The sequence below is a fragment of the Nomascus leucogenys genome, chromosome 9, assembly GCF_006542625.1.
Source record: "Nomascus leucogenys isolate Asia chromosome 9, Asia_NLE_v1, whole genome shotgun sequence".
Taxonomy (NCBI): Eukaryota; Metazoa; Chordata; class Mammalia; order Primates; family Hylobatidae; genus Nomascus; species Nomascus leucogenys.
The window spans coordinates 81,723,118-81,742,475 of NC_044389.1; the positions used below are offsets into that span (position 1 = coordinate 81,723,118).

Consider the following 19,358-nt stretch of genomic DNA (forward strand, 5'->3'; position numbering starts at 1 on the left):
AAATACAAAAAAAAAAAAAATTAGCCAGGCGTGGTGGCAGACGCCTGTAGTCCCAGCCGCTTGGGAGGCTGAGGCAGGAGAATGGCGTGAACCCAGGAGGCTGAGCTTGCAGTGAGCCGAGATCTCGTGCCACTGCACTCCAGCCTGAGCCAGAGTGAGACTCCGTCTCAAAAAAAAAAAAAAAAAAAAAATCCAATTATAAGCCTTTTGGGAGAAAAAAGGCAAAATCCAGGACTACCCAGGTAACCAGGTAACTCCAAAAGCTTGTTCGCATTAATCTTGCAAGTCTATAGCCAAAAATCTATTTGACCTTATAATAATTTCATGTTTAATAGCTCTGAAAGTTTTCTATTAAGGCCTACGAGTTTTCTTATATCCAGACTCATATGTCTGCCATTGATAATCTTAGGTTCCTGAATGATCCAGTAAGAAAAACATTTCTATGACTCTATGAGTAATATCATCCCAAGGCTTTAGAAGTGGCTGTGATAGTTTATATTATTTTGACCTTTATTTGGTCAGAAGTTTTTTTTTAAGTGATTAAAATCTCAATTACAGTACCTTTAAATTAGTTCACAATTACATATACATGTTGGCAGCTAGAATCTTTCATTACTGTTCCTTTATAAGGTAAAAAAGTAATAAAGTCATAAATCTCATCATAACTGACAATATTGATGTCAAGCTCCTACAAATGATTAAAGAATGTGATTGACATTCTTGAAGAAATTGTTAAAGTTGATTGTCCTGCCTCTATTCAAGACTTTCAAAAGTAGTATGTAAAGAATTACATAATATTAGTTCAAAACAGTTATGGTTCAAAAGTTAACTTTAGTCCTTTAACTCTTTTCAGATCCAGGTTTCTGAGGGGAACAGCCTGTTTTATACATTTCTGTGTCTTTCTCCATGCTCATATGAACCTATATACTAATAAATAGGAATTTTAATTTGTTTTGTTTTTTCTTTCACAAAAATTGGATCATATAATACATATTATTCTGTACCTTGCTTTTTATACTTTCTGATGCATCATATTAATTTCTCCAGATTTTTAGATAATTTTTTTTTGAAATGAGGATTTGCTTTGTTGCCCAAGCTGGAGTGCAATGGTGCCATCATGGCTCACTGCAACCTGTGCCTCCTGGGCTCCAGCGATCCTCCCACCTCAGCCTCGCAAGTAGCTGGGAATACAGTTCCATGCCACTATGCCTGGCTAATTTTTGTGTTTTTTTGTAGAGACAGGTTTTTGCCATTTTGTCCAGGCTAGTCTCGAACTCCTGAGCTCAAGTGATCCACCTGCCTCGGCCTCCCAAAGCACTGGGGTTACAGGTATGAGCCACAATGCCCAGTCCCCTATTTTTTTTTTTTATAAGATTCTCATTCAAAATTGGGAGTTATCATTTCTTATTCTGTCAATCAATCAGAGAGTTTAAAAATTTTTGTTTCTTCTACCAGTAAGGCTGCAGCTAATAGCCTTGTTTCTATATTCTTATACACAGATAATTATAATTACACAGTCGATTCCCAAGTGTGATATTGCTTGGGATATGCGTGTTTAAAATTTTAATAAAAATCACAAATTGTTTGTCAGAAACCTATGACAATGCACATTTCTACCAACAGCGTAAGCTAATAGGTAAGCAGTAATATCTCATTTTGCTTTATTTTTTTTTTTATCACTACCAAGGCTCAGTGCCATTTAATATGCTATTTTGCCATTTTAATTTCCTCTTCCATGAATTTCCATCATTGTTCATTTTCCTCTTTGGTTGTCTATTTTTAAATGAAAAAGCACCAGGATTTTAGAAATATCTTTTTTTTTGGTCAATCATATATGTGAAAACATTTTTTCCTTATCTATATTTTTAGATTATTTGTTTATACCAGGATTTGAAATTTTTCTCCATGCTCAGAATTTCGTTTTAAATATGTTCATGATATTATTGAAGTCAACCCCCTGCTTTATTTGTTTTCATATATCATGAGAAGTCAAAGAATCAAAGCAATATATTCTTACAGCCATGCACATTTTCTCCCTGTCTTCAGTCCTGTGTCTGTCCCTCTCATAATCCTGTTTCAGCATGTATGAAGGCACTTCTGTGGATTACTTGATTACAGACCTAGCCAATACTTTCTACACTGGAAAATATATATATATATATACACACACACACACACACACACACACAATCACTTAACTATATTAACCACTTGCCCCATAGTAAATTTTTTTTTCATAGTGCATGATGCAGAAGGCTCCCACATGCCACTCCCATCCCATGGAGGACTTGCCACTCTATGACAACACTGGCAGAGCCCACCTAATGGCTCCCACTCTACCTGCTCCCCGAACCTGGGAGGAAGGAGGGTGGGAGCTGGATGTCAGCTTCTGTGTCACTAGCAGGATTTGATGACCCTGCTGTGAGATGGGCATGTAGAACTCCATTTTCTCTTTCTGGATCTCACACCATCAGCATCAGTGTAAAAGCCGCAGAGCACCCAACAACAGGTAGTGTCCCATGATGATGTTATGTTAGGGACATTCTGAAAACTTTCTTGACCCTGAGTAACTCCTTCAGCATTTTCTTTTCTTTTCTTTTCTTTTGACAGAGTTTTGCTCTTGTCACCTAGGCTGGTGTGCAGTGGCAAGATTTCTGCTCACTGCAACCTCCGCCTCCCAGGCTCCAGCGATTCTCTTGCCTCAGCCTCCTGAGTAGCTGGGATTGCAGCCACCCGCCACCATGCCTGGCTAATTTTTGTATTTTTAGTAGAGATGGGGTTTCATCATGTTGACCAGGCTGGTCTCGAACTCCTGACCGCAGGTCATCCACCTGTCTTGACCTCCCAGAGTGCTGGGATTACAGGGATAAGCCACTGCGCCGTCCCCCACCCTGCTTTAGCATTTTTGACAAAACAATCAGGTTACCCACATTTACATGGCCCTTCTTAATAGGCGAAGCTCTTTCATTAACATCAACCCATTTAATCTTGGTTAAGCTGTAATGGGTTGGTTGAGTAATTTTTTCAAAACAAAGGATGAACAAGCTGAGAGAGCCTGAGGGACTTACTGAAGATCACACAGTAAATGATAAACTATTTTACTTTATGTCTAAGGTCTTTCATAATGTGAAATAGAATGTAGATATTGCAACAATAGCATTTTTGGAGACAGCTACCTCCTTTACCAGGAATAACCTTTGCATGTCACATTTAGAGATAAAGCTCAAAATGCAAATCCTTCCCCTGAGAGTAGGAAAAGCATTAACAAAGCATTAACACAGGTCTTTACATATTCAAAATATTAAACTAATGCTAGGATTCTAGACTTGATTTTAAGACATGGTAGTTAATAGAAAAGTTCTAGACTGAAAACAATTTTGCAAAAATATACATTTGTATATGTGTATATATATCTGCTAGGAAAAAATATTGCTTAAGGTGTCTGTACCATTTCTTAGTTACCAATTTTACATTCTGCATTCACAGCATTTGCCACCCCATCTCTACACTTAAAGCCACCATATTACTTTTAATTACTTTATACACATTTTCAGTCATCATCTAAATAATCATTTATAGCCACAAACTAATACTGTTTAGTCAATGAAGCACTTTCATCAGCAAAAATTACAGATTTTTTGAACATGATTCTGGGAATAGTTCAGTTTTTACAATTAGTAATTGAGGCTTTGTCATATGAAGCAAGAAATCTGCTATTATTTTGAAAAATCAATTGTATATCAACCATAAAGAAATAGTATAAAAGTCATAAAAACACTGCCCTTTACTATAGTAAAATGTGGGACATTTTATTTGAGTTCCTAAGAAATTTCCTGTATTTAGAACTCTTGGACCTTCACTACTTGTAAATGTGAGTCTATCCTTTACCTTACCCTAGCTTTTACCCTAGGGATTTGGTACATTTTATTAGAAAAAGGAAAATGTCGACAGTGAAAACTGAGACAGAGTTAGAAGACTTCAAGCACAATGGCCCAGCATGTGTATGTTCAGGGCAAGTGAAGGGTCCCCTCCACTGGGATTCAATGACTAAAGATTATGAAGATACCAAAAATGCAAGAAGTCACAGGAAATATTTTTCCTCAATGGCAAAGGTGACACAGTAGAATGGTTAAGAAGGAAGGTTTATTGGCTTCAAATCCCCAGCTGATGTTCAACACTTTATTTACTTCTCACTTGAATTTTAAATTTTCCTGAAAAATAATTTCCCATCAATTTCCATTTCTTTGGAAAGCCCGCATGTGTAATTTATTGATAACATATCTGAAGAGCAGAATTAATGATATTTCCCAGCTGTTGCTCCAGATCATGTAGGGTAGAGGAGGCTGAAGACTGCTACAAGGGAAGGCATCTCTATTGTCTCAAAACGTCAGGACGGTACGGATACTGCAATAGGAAAGAAGAGACATTGTGTTAACATTTAGACAACCCACATGCTTGATGTGAGAGTCCAGGGAGCATCTGAGGTGTCTTAGTGAAAATCTGTCTGTGATCCCAGCTACCCTATTTCCATCCCCATACATTTGGTTCAAGTAAAAGGAAGTTCATCTTTTTTGGTTTACTTTTCTTTTTTTTTTTCTCCAATCTTAATCTCACTCACAACATCCTGAGTATGCCTGTCATTTCAATTCTACATTAATTCTACATTAGCATCTTCAAAAAATCATTTTTGCGTGCCCACATTCCTGGTATAATAAGGAATATAAAACAACAATGGATAATAACTTGCAGTAAGTTCTTACTATTTGTCACATTCTTCGTGCATTTTCTTAAACTTCAACCTAAACATCAACACTAGGAGGTAGGTTTCCATATTATGTCCATTTTAGAGATTATAAAAACTGAGACTTAGAAAGATTTGTAACTTGCTCTGGTAGCGCATCTAGTATGGAGTGTTGGGATTCAAACCCAAATACAAATTTGCAAAAATTATAAGATGATGGATAACTTGCCTGAAAGAACTGATAATTTAACAAAGTTAAGACCATGCTGGAAGTTTAAAAGACCTTTGATACATATGTTTAAGGATTCGTAGAAGTAGAGAATAAAGTTGATTTGTATTAATTCTAAGATAGTTCATTCTTATGAAGATTACAAATGGAACATTTACACTGGAACTAATGCCCTTTCTATAAACCAACTTCTCATGAATAAATATTTTTAGAAAATGATGGTCTTTGTGACTCTTTAATAATTTTTAACATATATATGTATATGTATATGCATATATGAGAAAAATATATGCACATAATTCAGAGAATACAAGACAGCAGGAAGAAAAAAGTAAAAGTAATCCATAATCCCACAACCTAGAAATAATCATTCTCAATGTTTTCTTGAATTTCTATGAACTTTTTTCTAGAAATCTGTGCATGTTTTACTGTTTTTGATGAAAATTTGAGACATTGCATATACAATATATACAATTTATATTCTTCATTAAATGAGCCTAAAATTACATCATGAGAATTTCCCAATGAAGTCATTTCTTTTTGATGGTTTCATTTATTTCTAATAGATGACTGGAATTTATGAAATTATTTTCCTCGTGTTGAACTTTAGAATGTTTCTAAGTTCTCAAGTATGTTTGAATAGTTGATTATTTCTGTAGAATAGATTTCTAGAAATGGAATTGCTGGGGCAATTCCATCCAGTGGGCATTCCATCCAGTGAAAACTTCTTAGCCATAAAATCAACCACAGGTTTTGGGATACCTTCTTTACTCTTAAAGCCTGAAAAGAAGACAGTATCATTGTTGGATTCAACTAGGGTAAGTAGGAGAATTGAAGAGAAGGGGCAAAGGATTCAGTTATTTTTTTAAAGGTTTCTGATACATATTACCAAATTGCTTTTCCAAAAGTATGTATCAATTACTACTGAAAGTACATGAAAGTGCCCAACTCACCTTATTCTTACCAATATTGAATATTACAATTTTTAATCTTTGCTTATTGATAGGATTAATTATATTTACATATGCATATTACTATATGACATTCTCATAAAATGAATTTAGGTGTGCTTCATGACTTCTTATGTTGCTCAACACTGTCCTCTGGTTTTGTTCATCTCTATATTTACCATCATCTTTTCAGTCCTATGATGATCCCAATGATATGTCAATGGTAATAATAATGACAATGATAACTAACCTTTGATGACTACTGTTTTCCATATGTACATGCACTCTCGAGGGGCGGTGTGGTTTAATAGAAAGTGAATAGATTTGCTAAAAACAAGATCTACTTTTGAATTCTGGCTCCCCTTCCTACCACTTGATGATTTTGGCAAAGTCATGTCTTCTCCAAGTCTCAGTTTCTCTTCTCTAAGATAGTGAGATTGAGACTGACACTGAGCATTGTTTAGGAATCGCAGGAGATAATGCAGGTAAGACACTTAATAGAACAGCTGGTGCTCTGTGGGTGCTAGTTTCTTTCCTTCCTCAATAATGTTGTCAGTTAAAGGATCTAGTATAATGATTTTGTGAGTGCCAAAGAAACACTATTTAAAGTTGCAAACCTCATGAAAATAAGTGTGGGATAGCAGAAAAATCTAAGATTCTGGAGCTAGAAGGCAAAGGTTAGATATAACTGCCTGTTTCCAGTTGTGCCTCACGTAAATGCAGGTGACAAAATTTATTTTATTAGCTGGTTGTAAGTGTTAAATGTTAGAGGTAGGAAATAGAATTGGCTTATTTTTCTAAGCTTCAGAGAAAATGTAAGACAAACATTTAAAATAGTGTTTAGTACTCTTCTCTTCTATGATAACTTTCAGTGGTAAAAAATTTTTTCTTAAACTACAAAAGAAAAAGAGAAAAACTAGTAATGTCTACCTAGAAAACAATCCCAGTGTAGTTCCACCTCCTCCTGTAATGAAAATGTTGAGGATGTCCTGAAAATTATTTAAATATGCAGACACTTAGTGTCAGCTTTATATAGGTAGAAGGAAGAGGCTTCAAAGACACCATGTTATAATTATGGTTGTTTAAATAGACTTTTGTTTTTTTGTGGGTATTTTTTTTGGGCAAATGTGAGTGTTCTCTTTTCAGGAAGACTGAGTGGCTCTGATCATTCAGATTTGCAGTAATCAACATAATTTGACTCCAGCAGAATAGGAAATGCAAAGCAACTGTTTTCAGCTTCTCACAGTATGATCCTACATACGCTCCATGCAAAGACTGAACTGGTAATGGAAAACCAAGGGACCCTATTTTTTTCTCATCCTTCCACCTTTTTCATTCTCTGCTAGACAATCCCCTATGGTAGAAAAAAAAGCAAAACAGAAAACTAACTTAAAATCTACCTTTTCCCAGAGTGAAGCAGGTCAAATCCTTCATTTATTTTTTCAAAAGGTAAAACATGGGTTATTAACGCATCCAGTGAAAACTTCTTAGCCATAAAATCAGCCACAAGTTTTGGGATACCTTCTTTACTCTTAAAGCCTGAAAAGAAGACAGTATCATTGTTGGATTCAACTAGGGTAAGTAGGAGAATTGAAGAGAAGATTTTCCAAATAAATGAAGTTTAGAAAAGATGCTCCATTCCAGACTGCTATAACTAAGGATAAGAAGAGATAGAGTACTTCAATATGCTTTTACAGTGTCTTGACTTAAAAAAAATCACAGATAAACGAAGGTTCTTGGTTATTTTGTCTCTCCCATAGAAATAATAGTACAGAAGTTTATGCCCAAAGTAGAGGAGCAAATTTATCAGTTGTCTAAATTTGGATGTAGGTATGAAATATTGTTGTAGATTTCCATGTTCTACTAAAAATTTCCATGCCTTACACAGCCACAAGTACAAAAACAGATGGAAATGAAAGGTCCTGGGTTATGGTGACAACAGAAAAGTCTATATTGGGACCTTCTGTCTGCATTAGTTCCATATCTAGTTGACTTGGAGACTGTAGATAGAAAAGGAATTTAAATTTATTTTTGATTTGTTTTCAAAACCTTGCCTTGTCAATTGTAAAAGGGGAGATATATTGAGATTAATGAGAATTTGGCACTTGAGCCCAACTACATACCACCATAAACAGCCCCCTTCCAGGTGCGTCCAGTCAGTAGCAGCATAGGGTTTATTGAGAGGTTCTGGGAAGCAGGAGGTACCCCTACGATGACGCTTGTGCCACATGCCTCATGACAACATAACAGGGAAGCCATCTGGAATAAAGTGAATATTTAGCATCCTTAACGTGGAGTCCCATAGTTCCTATCCATAATGCACAATATCATGTAATAGGCTTAACTGGATCGTGAGTGTGTAGAGGGAAGAGATCATGTCTTTTGCTCCTTCATTCCCCGTTTTTGCACAGGATAGTGCTGTGGATTCAGGAAATGCCCAGAAAATGGTTTTTTAATGAAAGAATGGATGAATAAATTGGAGTGCACTTAGTTCTTCCTAATAAAGGAATAAAGCGGCAGACATCATTACAAACATATATAAAGCGTAAAATTTCATCATCACATAATTCTTAGGCAATCTGTGAGTTGGTAAATTCATTTTTCATTGATTTATTACATAGGTATTTTGAACCCAGTACTTTCAACCACATATTTTGATGGTGAACAAGATAAACAATTATATCACCGAAATTTGTCTCTTGTCCACTTGATGGTCTCCCTCTTAAGTGGATTCCTATTCTACTGCCCATTTCTCAAATGGACATGTTTTAAACATTGTTTTTTAACCTCCCCTAATACATATTGGTTTTACATTAAAATACACCGATTATTTGGGAACCTCAAGAAACAGTTCAGAAAATGTTTTCCAGTCAGCTCTTGGAACACGTTCTGTAGTTAGAAAATGGTTTAGGATCCCCGTAGGTATATAATGATTCGTTCTTTGATTTTGGATTCTGACCTTTGGGAGACCAGACATCCTCAGAACCTGTGGCTGTCAGACACTTGGTATCTTAAGATAAGGTACACTCCAGTTCCACATGAGAAAATGGATGAAAATATAGAAAAAGAGCATAAAGAGAAAAGCTGTAGCCCTGGAAAAAGTTGAATTCTCTTGACATTTTATTCCTCTGTGGCATCTGTCCTAGGTCAAGGCTGCTGAGAGCTTTGATCTTAGAGTGCCACTCCCTGTTACCCACACAGCTGGACCTTCTAGAAAACCTCAGCAATGGAAACTTGTTGGTTTCTGGAGACTTTTTCAGTAGGATTCTAGAGAATTCTGGGTAGGTGAAATATAGCTAGAGATGTGTTTCCCATTGCAATTGATATTTGTAACTGTTTGGAAGACATACCATAATAAGCCAAAGATGATGTAAGCACTGCAAGATTGGAAATAGTATTTCATATCAATAATGCCAACTGAGGCTGAGTGTGGTGGCTTGTGCCTATACTCTCAGCATTTTTGGAGGCTGAGGTAGGAGAATCGCTTGAGCCCAGGAGGTTGAGGCTGCAGCGAGTTATAATTATGCCACTTCACTTCAGCCTCAGTGACAGAGTGAGACCCTGTCTCAAAAAAAAAAAAAAAAACAGACAGCTGACATTATTGGGAGCTTACCATATGACAGGCGGCACTGTGCTAAGTATATCACATACGTTGTCTCATGTAATCTATAAGCAATGCTATGAGATACGTAGCTTTTAAGTTCTGGGGGTTGGTAAAGTCTGTTGACTTTTCTTTTTTTTCTTTCTTTCTTTTTTTTTTTTTTTGAGACAGAGTTTCACTATGTCACCCAGGCTGGAGTGCAATGGTGCGATCTTGGCTCACTGCAACCTCCACCTCGTGGGTTCAAGTGATCCTCTTGCCTCAGCCTCCCGAGTAGCTGGGATTACAGGTATGTGCTACACCACCATACCTGGCTAATTTTTGTATTTTTAGTAGAGACTGTTGACTTTTCAAAGTATTCAGTCCAACTAATATTGGGTACTAGCTATGTGCCAGGCACTGTCCAGTTTCTGTGATAAAATACAGTGATGTCTTAAAGCAGTCAATTTCCTTAGGGCATATTTTTGTTAATAAAACAGCAGTTGGCCTAAAATTGCTCATTTCCTGTGGCCAAATACTAACATGTTAAAAATTTGGAATTTATTAAGAACATATGCAAAATTGTTAAACCATTTTTGTGAAGAATGTCGGAGAAAAAACATTCCAATTTGAGAACAGAATTTGTATTATGTTTACTTGAACTTATATTTTTTAACTAAAAATTAATAAAGTAAATCTGTAATTGCTCAGTTAAGAAAAACAAGCCCTTTTCTTTTCTTCTAGAGGAAATATGACTTGAGACAGGTTTGGGTAGTTGATGGAAGAAAAGATTTCTCATAACAAAAATTAAGCCAGGTAACAAACAGATGATGGGAAATTTCATTCATCATTAAAAATATCCTTTATACATAAAACATGTATTTTGCTGCCTAAATGCATCTTCCAGGTTGCAGAGGCAGAAATCTCAGGGCATGTCATGGTACATACCATGGTGTCAAGCCGACCGATGACTTCAAACGAAAAATCCACACCTCCATCAGTCATTTCCTTTAGCACCTCCTGGATGGGTTTCTTGTAGTCTTGAGGGTTGATGCATTCGGTGGCACCCAACTCTTTGGCCTTTGCAAATTTGTCCTTGTTGATGTCCACCGCAATGATCCTGGCTGCTCCAGCTGCTTTACAGCCCATAACAGCAGATAGGCCGACCCCTCCCAGGCCAAACACAGCACAGGTAGAGCCTGGGGTGACCTGTGTTTTCAGAAAATGCAAAAGTAGATTAAGTGATGATTGTTAGAAAGTGCCTAAGCTTTATAAAGTGCCATGCCTAGGTGTTTATCAAGAGCTACTTAGACTCTTTTGTCCAACCTTTTATCAAAACCTCTTTTGGCTTCAGTTGCTTTATTTTTAAATTCAAGGGGATGAACTAGTTGAGTGGTTCTCAAACTGATGCATATTAGATTCATCTGGGGAGCTTTACAAACTATTCCACTGTCCAGGTCACAGCCTATGTCAATTAAATGAGAATCTCTGCAGGTGGAACTCAGTCCCCAGGTGACTCCAATGGGAAGGTCAGGCTGGGAACCAGGGGACTGAATGATCTTTGAGATCCAGATGGCAGTGATTACAATCTTGAAGGGACTCTCAATTGCTGAAATCCCTTGATAGCCAGCTTCAGTAACTCATACATACACAAAGGCAATATTTGGAAAATAAAATAAGTGGAAAAGGCTACTCCAGGAGGATGAAAAATATTCCACTTAAACCCTCAGTAATTAACTCCTTGGTTCATTTATGTTCAGTAGTTGTGACCAGTATATCCCTGCTTTAAAAATACACTAGCGAACAACACAGCAATGAAACGTTTGTCTATATTTCAATAATAAATACAATCTATTATTATGAGTATCCTCATCTTCTGTTCTTGGGTAGGATCACTTTGACCATCTGCTAACGTGTATGAGGCAACTGAACAAGGAGCTAAGTGCTAAAGTCACAGAAATTTGGAAAAGATGCCTTCTGAATTTTTTTCTTTTTGGTTGGCTAGGGGCTGTTTATTAAACCTAGTCTCCCATAGTCAGTCTTCATTGTGGGTAACATGTTTTCCTGTCCCAAGTAATCTCATCTTTATATTCCCTTAAGGGTGTCTATTCACTCATTCATTCACCAAGTATTATTCATACTATGGGGGACACCACCATTTTCTACCTTACTGAGAAAAACACAAGACTTGTGACTGTGATTCAAAAACACTAATAAGTATGTATTGCAAGCTAAGATTCAGCAGGAGATTTGAAAAAGATATTTTAGCCTCAGCTCTCATATTAAAAATATATTTTAGTCTTAGCACTGAGGCTTTGGGTAAATATCTTTATATCTCTGAACCTCGGTTTCATAAAATAAAGCATACTACTAGATTTTCAGCCTACTCAGATGAGGAGCCTTTAAAGAATTTCTGCTTTAAATTTACCACTTCTGAAGTATATGTGTGTGTTCATGCCAGGGGAGTTAGTTTTAGCAGTGAAATCCCATAATGAGTGAATTACGCATCACTGAATCTTTATTACTTTCCATCTAAGAATCCACAGAGTGGGTGAGCCTTGGTTTCGAAGTGCATCAGGTAAGGTTTTGGACTCTACCGTTGATCTTAATTCTGGGAGTAGAGGATCCACAGACTAGCTGCTCCTCAAGGGCAAACGCTTCATTTCATTTACTTTTGCTGTCAGAGCCTAGCAGAACCTATGGTGCCTGAGGCACGTATAGGTGCTCTCTAATTGTTGAATGAATTACTAAATGAATTCTTAGGCCTAAAATTTCATGATCCCATAAACAGCAAATTCAGAAGAAAAATTATTGTAAATGACATCTTTACTCGTAACTTTTTATCTGCAATAAATTGGTAAAATTTCTAGCATGTGTATTCAATTCTTTCTGGGCCATTTTTCTGCTCATAATCGACACTTCAAATCTACAAAAATAATTTCTGATTCTTGCAAGAAATTGCTTCCCTTTTGGTTTCTGACAGTCTGCATGTAAGCAGTTTTATCATCCATTGTTATTCTCACCTTGGCAACGTTAACTGCAGACCCATAACCAGTTGAGAATCCACAGCCAATAAGGCAGACCTTCTCCAGGGGTGAGGCTGCATCAATTTTGGCCACTGCATTCTCATCCACCACCGTGTACTGTGAGAAGGTGCTGGTGCCAAGGAAGTGGTGAATGGGCTTCCCCCTGCAGGTGAACCTCCTGGTGCCATCCTGCAGGGTCCCCCGAGGATTGCCTAGACTGGGCAGTGCAATACACAGACACACAAAGGCATGAGACAGGAGCATAACTAATGTGCAAACTCAAAGTCTGTGCAAAGAGAGCATCAGAAACCTACTCATTTTTCAAGCAGTAGTTGCTTTCCGGGTTTTTACAAACTCTGCATTTTCCACACTGAGGAGTAAAGAGTGGGATGACTTTATCACCTGGAGAGGGATAAAACAAATTCTTCTTAAATTTCTATGCAGGAATTAATACAGCAAAAACTTAAAGTTCAGATGTATTGATTAGAAGCATGTTTCTTTAAAAGTCTTTAAGGAATAGAGTTCAATAATAACTATGTCATTTTTCAATGCCTGCTACAGCATTGTTTTCAGTTTGGGTTTATAAGTGCCTGAGGATTCCTAAAGAGAAAACGCAAATGTGGGAGACCACACAGATTGAAAAAATTACTTCCTCTGTACTAATAGTTAACTTTTACGCAGTGTACTGATTTCTCCTGGAGGCTTTGCAATCATTTTATTTAAACTTTAACTAATTAAATCTTAAATATTCTTACTATAAATATAAATATAAATTTTAGTTGAAAGTCATCTATTATAGCGCCTGTAGATTTTGGGAAGATCTGGTATTTTGTAAAAGATTGATTTACAATAAATATTAGAATTTTGAACCAATTCTTGGCTTTTCAAAGTGACTGTGCTTATCTTTTTTATGAAATGAATGCTTTAAAAAATCCTAGGTTTTTTTTTTTTTTTTGAGAAAAACGAACAAAAATGGGACAAAGAAGAATTCCAGAAATTTCTCTGAAAACTTCAGCCGTTCACAACAAGTTAGGCACTTTCTTTTAGGATAAGAATTGACTTACAAATATTTTTAGCTGATAATTTGTGAATTATCTACTTTTCCTGTTATGGTGGAGGGAGTAGGGGTAAAAAGTAAGGCTGTCATTTTGTTGTTAATTTATTTCTAACTAAAGGAAATAGAGCTAAAACATACTTTGGGTAGTTTATTTTATTATTTTCTGTTCACAGTTTAAATTGGTATTTGGTAAGGGGGCAGGGTGAATCTACAGGCTAAAGCGACTTTTTAGAATTAAACAATTTTTATTTTTAATCACCTGTGCTATACATTCCACATGATCAAGAAAAATGGTTGGTGCATTAACATTTTATAGGTAAAGTTTATGTGAAAATGATGGTTGGCAATGTCCTAGTTATTAACCCTTTACTTCTAAAAGTATTTACATTAGTACATAAGTTTAGGGTAAAATAAATGTTGAAGATAAAATAATCAGTAATCTGTAACCAGCTGCATTTAAGCATGGCTGAAGGTAATAAGGCAGACATTGTTGATGGCGGGATGGTTCCTTCTATGTTTCTTTCATTTCCTTTCACCTAGCCTGTTTCATTGATTCCATGTTCAGGAAGAGAGAACATGTTGGAAGAGGAAATTGGTGAAGGAGCTGCATAGGTCACCTAAGAAAAGGTCATGTTTATTCGTCTGTAGCCATGTAGCCTCCATTTTATGAACTCAGCACAGAACAGTTTCCATATTTACTTTTTTTCCCTCCTCCCGTTTCTACTTCTGTCTGGGCCCTGACAGAAGACAGTGTTCAGCAACACTAACACGGAAGTTACTAGATTATGAATGCCACACTGGTAGGCACTGTGTCTCTTTTGATCCTCACATATCTCCAGGCTCTAACCTGGTGCCTGGCGTCTAGTAGATACTCAGTACATAATGGTTGAAGGGTACAATACATGAGTGCCTGAAGTCATACATGCTTGAGTCAGGTAGGCAGAGAGGGAAAGAGGAAACTCCTGAAGTCCTGGCTGCCCGGTGACCTTGTGCAAGCCTTTTCGTCCCTCATTGCCTCGGTTTCCTCATCCAGGCTGGGAAATCCTGGATGGTGAACCACACGTGTTCCCTGAGTGTGAATCCTGTACCTGGTTTGACTGTAGTCACCCCTTCTCCAACACTCTCCACGATGCCGGCTGCCTCATGGCCTAAAATCACAGGAAGGGGGGTCACCAGGTTACCACTAACCACGTGGTCATCTGTGCGACAGATTCCTACAGCCACCATCTGCAGAATAAAGAGAAGATGTTCAAATTCAGAAAAGATTGTAACTAGATGAATTTAACATGCCCAAATTCCTGAAATTGTGTTTCTAAAATGTATTCAAGGGTTTTGCTGATAATCCCTACTATTCCTAAATATGAAAGATTCAGTTTATCCACAAGCTTATTCAGTCTAAAACCCTTCTCTACCTTCCCTTCTTGAATTAAACAATTTAGAATAATCTGTGAAATAATTGATTCTGAAATATTTAAGTCTTATATAAGAATGCACGCTTTAAAAAATAGAAGTAGAAATAGCAAAGTAACACATGGAAAATATCTAATGTTAATTGATTTTGAAGTCTTGATATATATCCTTTGGAATTTTTTTCTGTACAAACATAAATTCTTTTGTATTTTACTGGAATTATACTGTATGTACTCTTTGATCACTTTTTAAAAGTTTAAAATTTATATTTATACCTTCCCTTGACAACAAATGTAATTTTATTTTCTGGGTGATCATATAAGATATGCCTCTTAGTGGATTTTTGGATGTTTCCATTTTTAATGTTCTCTGAGTTCTTTTAAATGTAAAATGAAATACAAATGGAAAAATATTTCACCTTAATGCGAACTTCATAAGCCTTAGGAGGTGCAACCTCCACATCCTCAATGGAAAAGGGTTTCTTTACCTCCCACAGCACAGCTGCTTTGCATTTGATTACCTAGAAAATCAAACAGAGAGATGGTGACAGTGTTTTCTCACTCTTGAAGTCATAAATTGTGTCTTTTCATCTTTGTACACGTAATATTGCGTCCCATGTCTGGTACCTAACAAGTGCTCCATGGAAATGAAGTACTCTGGTTTATAAAGAGAATAAAAGTAGCTTTTAAAAAGCAACATAAGGAAAGATAAAGTATAATAAGACATTGAGAAAAATGGAATGTATTTATTTAGGCCATTCTTATGTTGTTGTTGTTTTTTCTCTGAAGGTGTTTATTCCTGATATTTCCTAATGCCGTCCTGAAAATGCTTGTTTACCCACAACTATTGGCTGATACATGAAGTTAGAAGTCACCTTTCTTTTGCTGACAGAGTCAGTGTCTGTCCACATAAAATACACTGCTTTATTGCCCAATTTTCTGCTTAGGCCAAAAGGATCTGACTCTATAAGAACAGTTATACATTTACCTTCCTGCGTAGGATGACATTTCTTTCTCTCCCTATTTGCTTATTGTCCTCTTTTCATTTTCTCTCTCCACCACTTCTGTGTGCTACTTGTTTCCTACTCATTTGAAACTTAGCTTTGGCAGCCTGTTTTGTAATCTAATTTGTGTGTAGAGACTCCTTCTAGCTTAGATTTGAGCCAAATATTATAGAGATTAGAGTTGGTAGTGTATGCGTGTGTGCACGTGTGTGTGTGTATACACTCAGACCCATGCATGTATATTTTAAAACTGGAGAAACAGTGTGTTTGGATTTCTATTTAGCAGAGTTTATCCATAGATGTTCTTAAAAATAAAGTTCAGCATGTTTTCTAGTGCTTGCCAGTGTACTGTGAAACCCATCTTTGTTGTGGTAAAGCATGTATAATTCACAGAGCCCTTTCTAGAGATAATCAACGTAATTGCAAATATAATTTAAAAATTCAATTAAGATTTATTTTACTGCCAATTCATTTTCATTATTTATTTGTCAAATTTTTCAACTTTGTAGGATGTTCAGCATGGTCAATGCCAAACTAAATATCGGAATACTTAGACAGAAGGTACTAATAGTAGTAAGATTCTTATTATTAGGTGCTTATGATGTGACAGGCACATTGTGGCCTGTGCTGGGTAAATTACATGCATTATTTTTATCTTCAAATTTATTCATTGATTGATTTTTAATTTCAATAGTCTTTGGGGTGCAGGTGGTTTTTGGTTACACGGATAAGTTCTTTAGTGGTGATTTCTGAGATTTTGGTGCACCCCTCACGCAAGCAGTGTAGACTGAACCCAATATGTAGTCTTTTATGTCTTATTCCTCCTGCTGCCCTTTTCCCTCCGTCCCCAAAGTCCATTATATCATTCTTATCCTTTGTGTCCTCATAGTTTAGCTACCACTTTTAAGTGAGAACACTGGACATTTGGTGTTCCATTCCTGAGTTACTTCACTTAGAATAACGGCCTCTAGCTCCATCCAAGTTGCTGCTAAGGCCATTATTTCACCTGTTTTATGGCTGAGTAGTATTCCATGGTGTATATGTACCACATTTTCTTTATCCACTTGTTAGTTGATGGGCATTTAGGTTGATTTCATATTTTTGCAATTGCAAATTGTGCTGCTATAAACAATGCGCATTGTTTTTAAACCTGACAAGGCTGCTACCAGGACAGTACTATTGAATTATTGGCTTATTTTACAGGTGAAATAATTGAGGATCAATTGACTCAGTGATTGAATAATTTTCCCAAAGTCTCAAAGCTGGCTGTACAGAGAATAATGATTAATCTAGCCTCACGTTTTCAGTATTCTGTGATGTTAAAAAGTTATCAAAAAGTTAAATAGTAATAATAATAGTAGTGGTTAATATTTATTTAAATATTAATATTTAATAGTGGCTAATATCTAATCAGGTACCAGATATGATTCTAAGTGCTTTACAGTATTCATTTAATTCTCAAAACTAATTTATGAAATAGATGTTTGTATTGTCACCATTTAGCATTTGAGGAAAATAAAATGCAGGACAGGTAAACACAAATGAAATGCTGTCAAAAAGGTAAGTTATTGATGCTGCACCCAAAAGGGGAGGATTGTCTATTTCATCAGTTATTATTTTCATTAATATAGTTGGTTTATACTTTTGCTGTATGAACTCATTATTTCTTTTAAGTTGAGTTTGGTAAATTTGAATTTTCTTTTTTTAAATAATTTTCTATTAGGAATGTAAATATTAATTAGTAATAAATGGAAGTAAAGTGAGATGGAATAAGAACAGTAACAATGGGCTATTGGTGATTTCCAACCAGTCTTACTGATATGAGCCTGTTTGTCACACAATGTAGACAGAAGCCTCAGAACCTTTAAATTGAATTATCATAGTGAGATATTTTACTGTGTGGTACACTCCTAACACAAAAAATGACTGTAAATAGTTGCACAGGTTTATGTAATTAAACAATTAAAAAATATCAATTGATTATATTGAATGACCACATGCACCTGTAAACACACTGAGCAAATAAGTACAAATTTATAGAAGAAAAAACCAAATATCTGTATTCCTAGTGCTAAGTGATTCAAATTGTATTATTATTCAAATTGTATCATTAATTTTCTGTAAAGCCATATTAACTTTTAAATGGGGAAAATATTGTTCCGTAGGATTTTTGTGGAAATTCCCTGAATTGCATCATAATGGACCCCTTTTAATCAGAATTTGCATGTTGATGTCTTGCTTAACCTTGATGATTCTAATGCTGTGAAATCAATGAGCATTTTGTAAGATAGTTCATAGTAAGGTTAAAGGATATTTCAGTCTTCTGAGTCAAATTCCTCTCATCAAATTTCTGTCAGACAACTTTCTTGTGTTCATAAAAGATATGAATAAAAATAATAACACATTTGAATTATGGTTTCTTATTATAAAGATAACTTGCCATTAAAGACTTTTCTAACTTTAGATTTACAAATCAGTCGTGATTAGCTTGGAATAAACTATCATTTTACTGCAAATTTATTTAATGTAGGAAATAAAGACTTAATAGGTACAGGTTCTATACATTCCTGTTAAAGGTATTTGAGAATAGCTTATTTCCACTGCAGTTCAGTATACATTACATATTGAGGTGTATATTGCATATCATATTTCAGTGTATCATTTCTAATTTAGATATGAATTTTAAATTATTCATCGAATACTGTATTCCTTTCTTTGTTATATTGATGAGAATATATTACCAACAGTAACATATTTTTTGCTTACTTTTCCTGCTGTGCTCATGTTGTTTCTGTCTTCTCTGCAGACCAGGAGAGTGGTGAGTCTTTGTGGATTTCTTCTCTGCTTTAGTGCATAAAGCAGATATATTGCACAGATATTTATTTTGTTTGCTTGTGTAACATCTAATTCCAATTCCACACGTGATCTATGTCTTTAAGCCACACCCACTGGATTACTCTCAGACTGTCAAAACAAAGAAAAGGGTACTGAACCAGCAATCAAAATATTTACTTCCAAATTCCAGATAAGATTTTGTTTTCATTAGGTTAAATATTAAGTTAAAGTGATAAATTGTAATCACTTTCTCTTTTCCTCACTCTCCCCCCAGCCTCTGGAATTCCTTGTTTCTCTTCTTTCAATCCCACATAGGTCGTTCTGCCTTGTATTCCCTTTGTCTGCACTAAGCTGCAACTTTGAATCCACCTGGGGTGGCTAGGAAGGAAGAGGAGTAAGGAAACAGGAAAAATGAAGTAGGATAGAGAGAGCACCCTCGTTGTCTTTACAGCAGCAAATCACACACCCAATTAGTCACAGCAAAGGGGATCACTGTGCCTGGCAATTCTGCTCCACTCAAAACTAGT

The 19,358-nt window shown here is 36.0% G+C and overlaps 1 protein-coding gene across 1 annotated transcript; it reads right to left on the reverse strand.

Annotated features, from left to right (window-relative positions):
* Positions 1 to 3,082: 3,082 nt before the first annotated feature.
* ADH1B (alcohol dehydrogenase 1B (class I), beta polypeptide) lies at positions 3,083 to 18,919 on the reverse strand. Its single transcript, XM_003257507.4, has 9 exons — positions 18,763 to 18,919; positions 15,412 to 15,513; positions 14,672 to 14,810; positions 12,841 to 12,928; positions 12,524 to 12,743; positions 10,449 to 10,709; positions 8,044 to 8,179; positions 7,321 to 7,459; positions 3,083 to 4,404 (listed from the first exon to the last, which is right to left on the reverse strand). The coding sequence occupies exons 1-9, from the start codon at positions 18,778 to 18,780 to the stop codon at positions 4,380 to 4,382; spliced, it is 1,128 nt and encodes a 375-aa protein (XP_003257555.1). The 5' UTR covers positions 18,781 to 18,919; the 3' UTR covers positions 3,083 to 4,379.
* Between the last annotated feature and the right edge of the window lie 439 nt (positions 18,920 to 19,358).

Coding starts and splice junctions, on each gene's coding strand:
- ADH1B (XM_003257507.4), bottom strand. Junction 12,744..12,840: donor AACTACTGCTTGAAAAATGA/GTAGGTTTCTGA, acceptor TGCACTGCCCAG/TCTAGGCAATCCTCGGGGGA. Junction 4,405..7,320: donor CTGCTTCACTCTGGGAAAAG/GTAGATTTTAAG, acceptor TTCCTATTGCAG/TATCCGTACCGTCCTGACGT.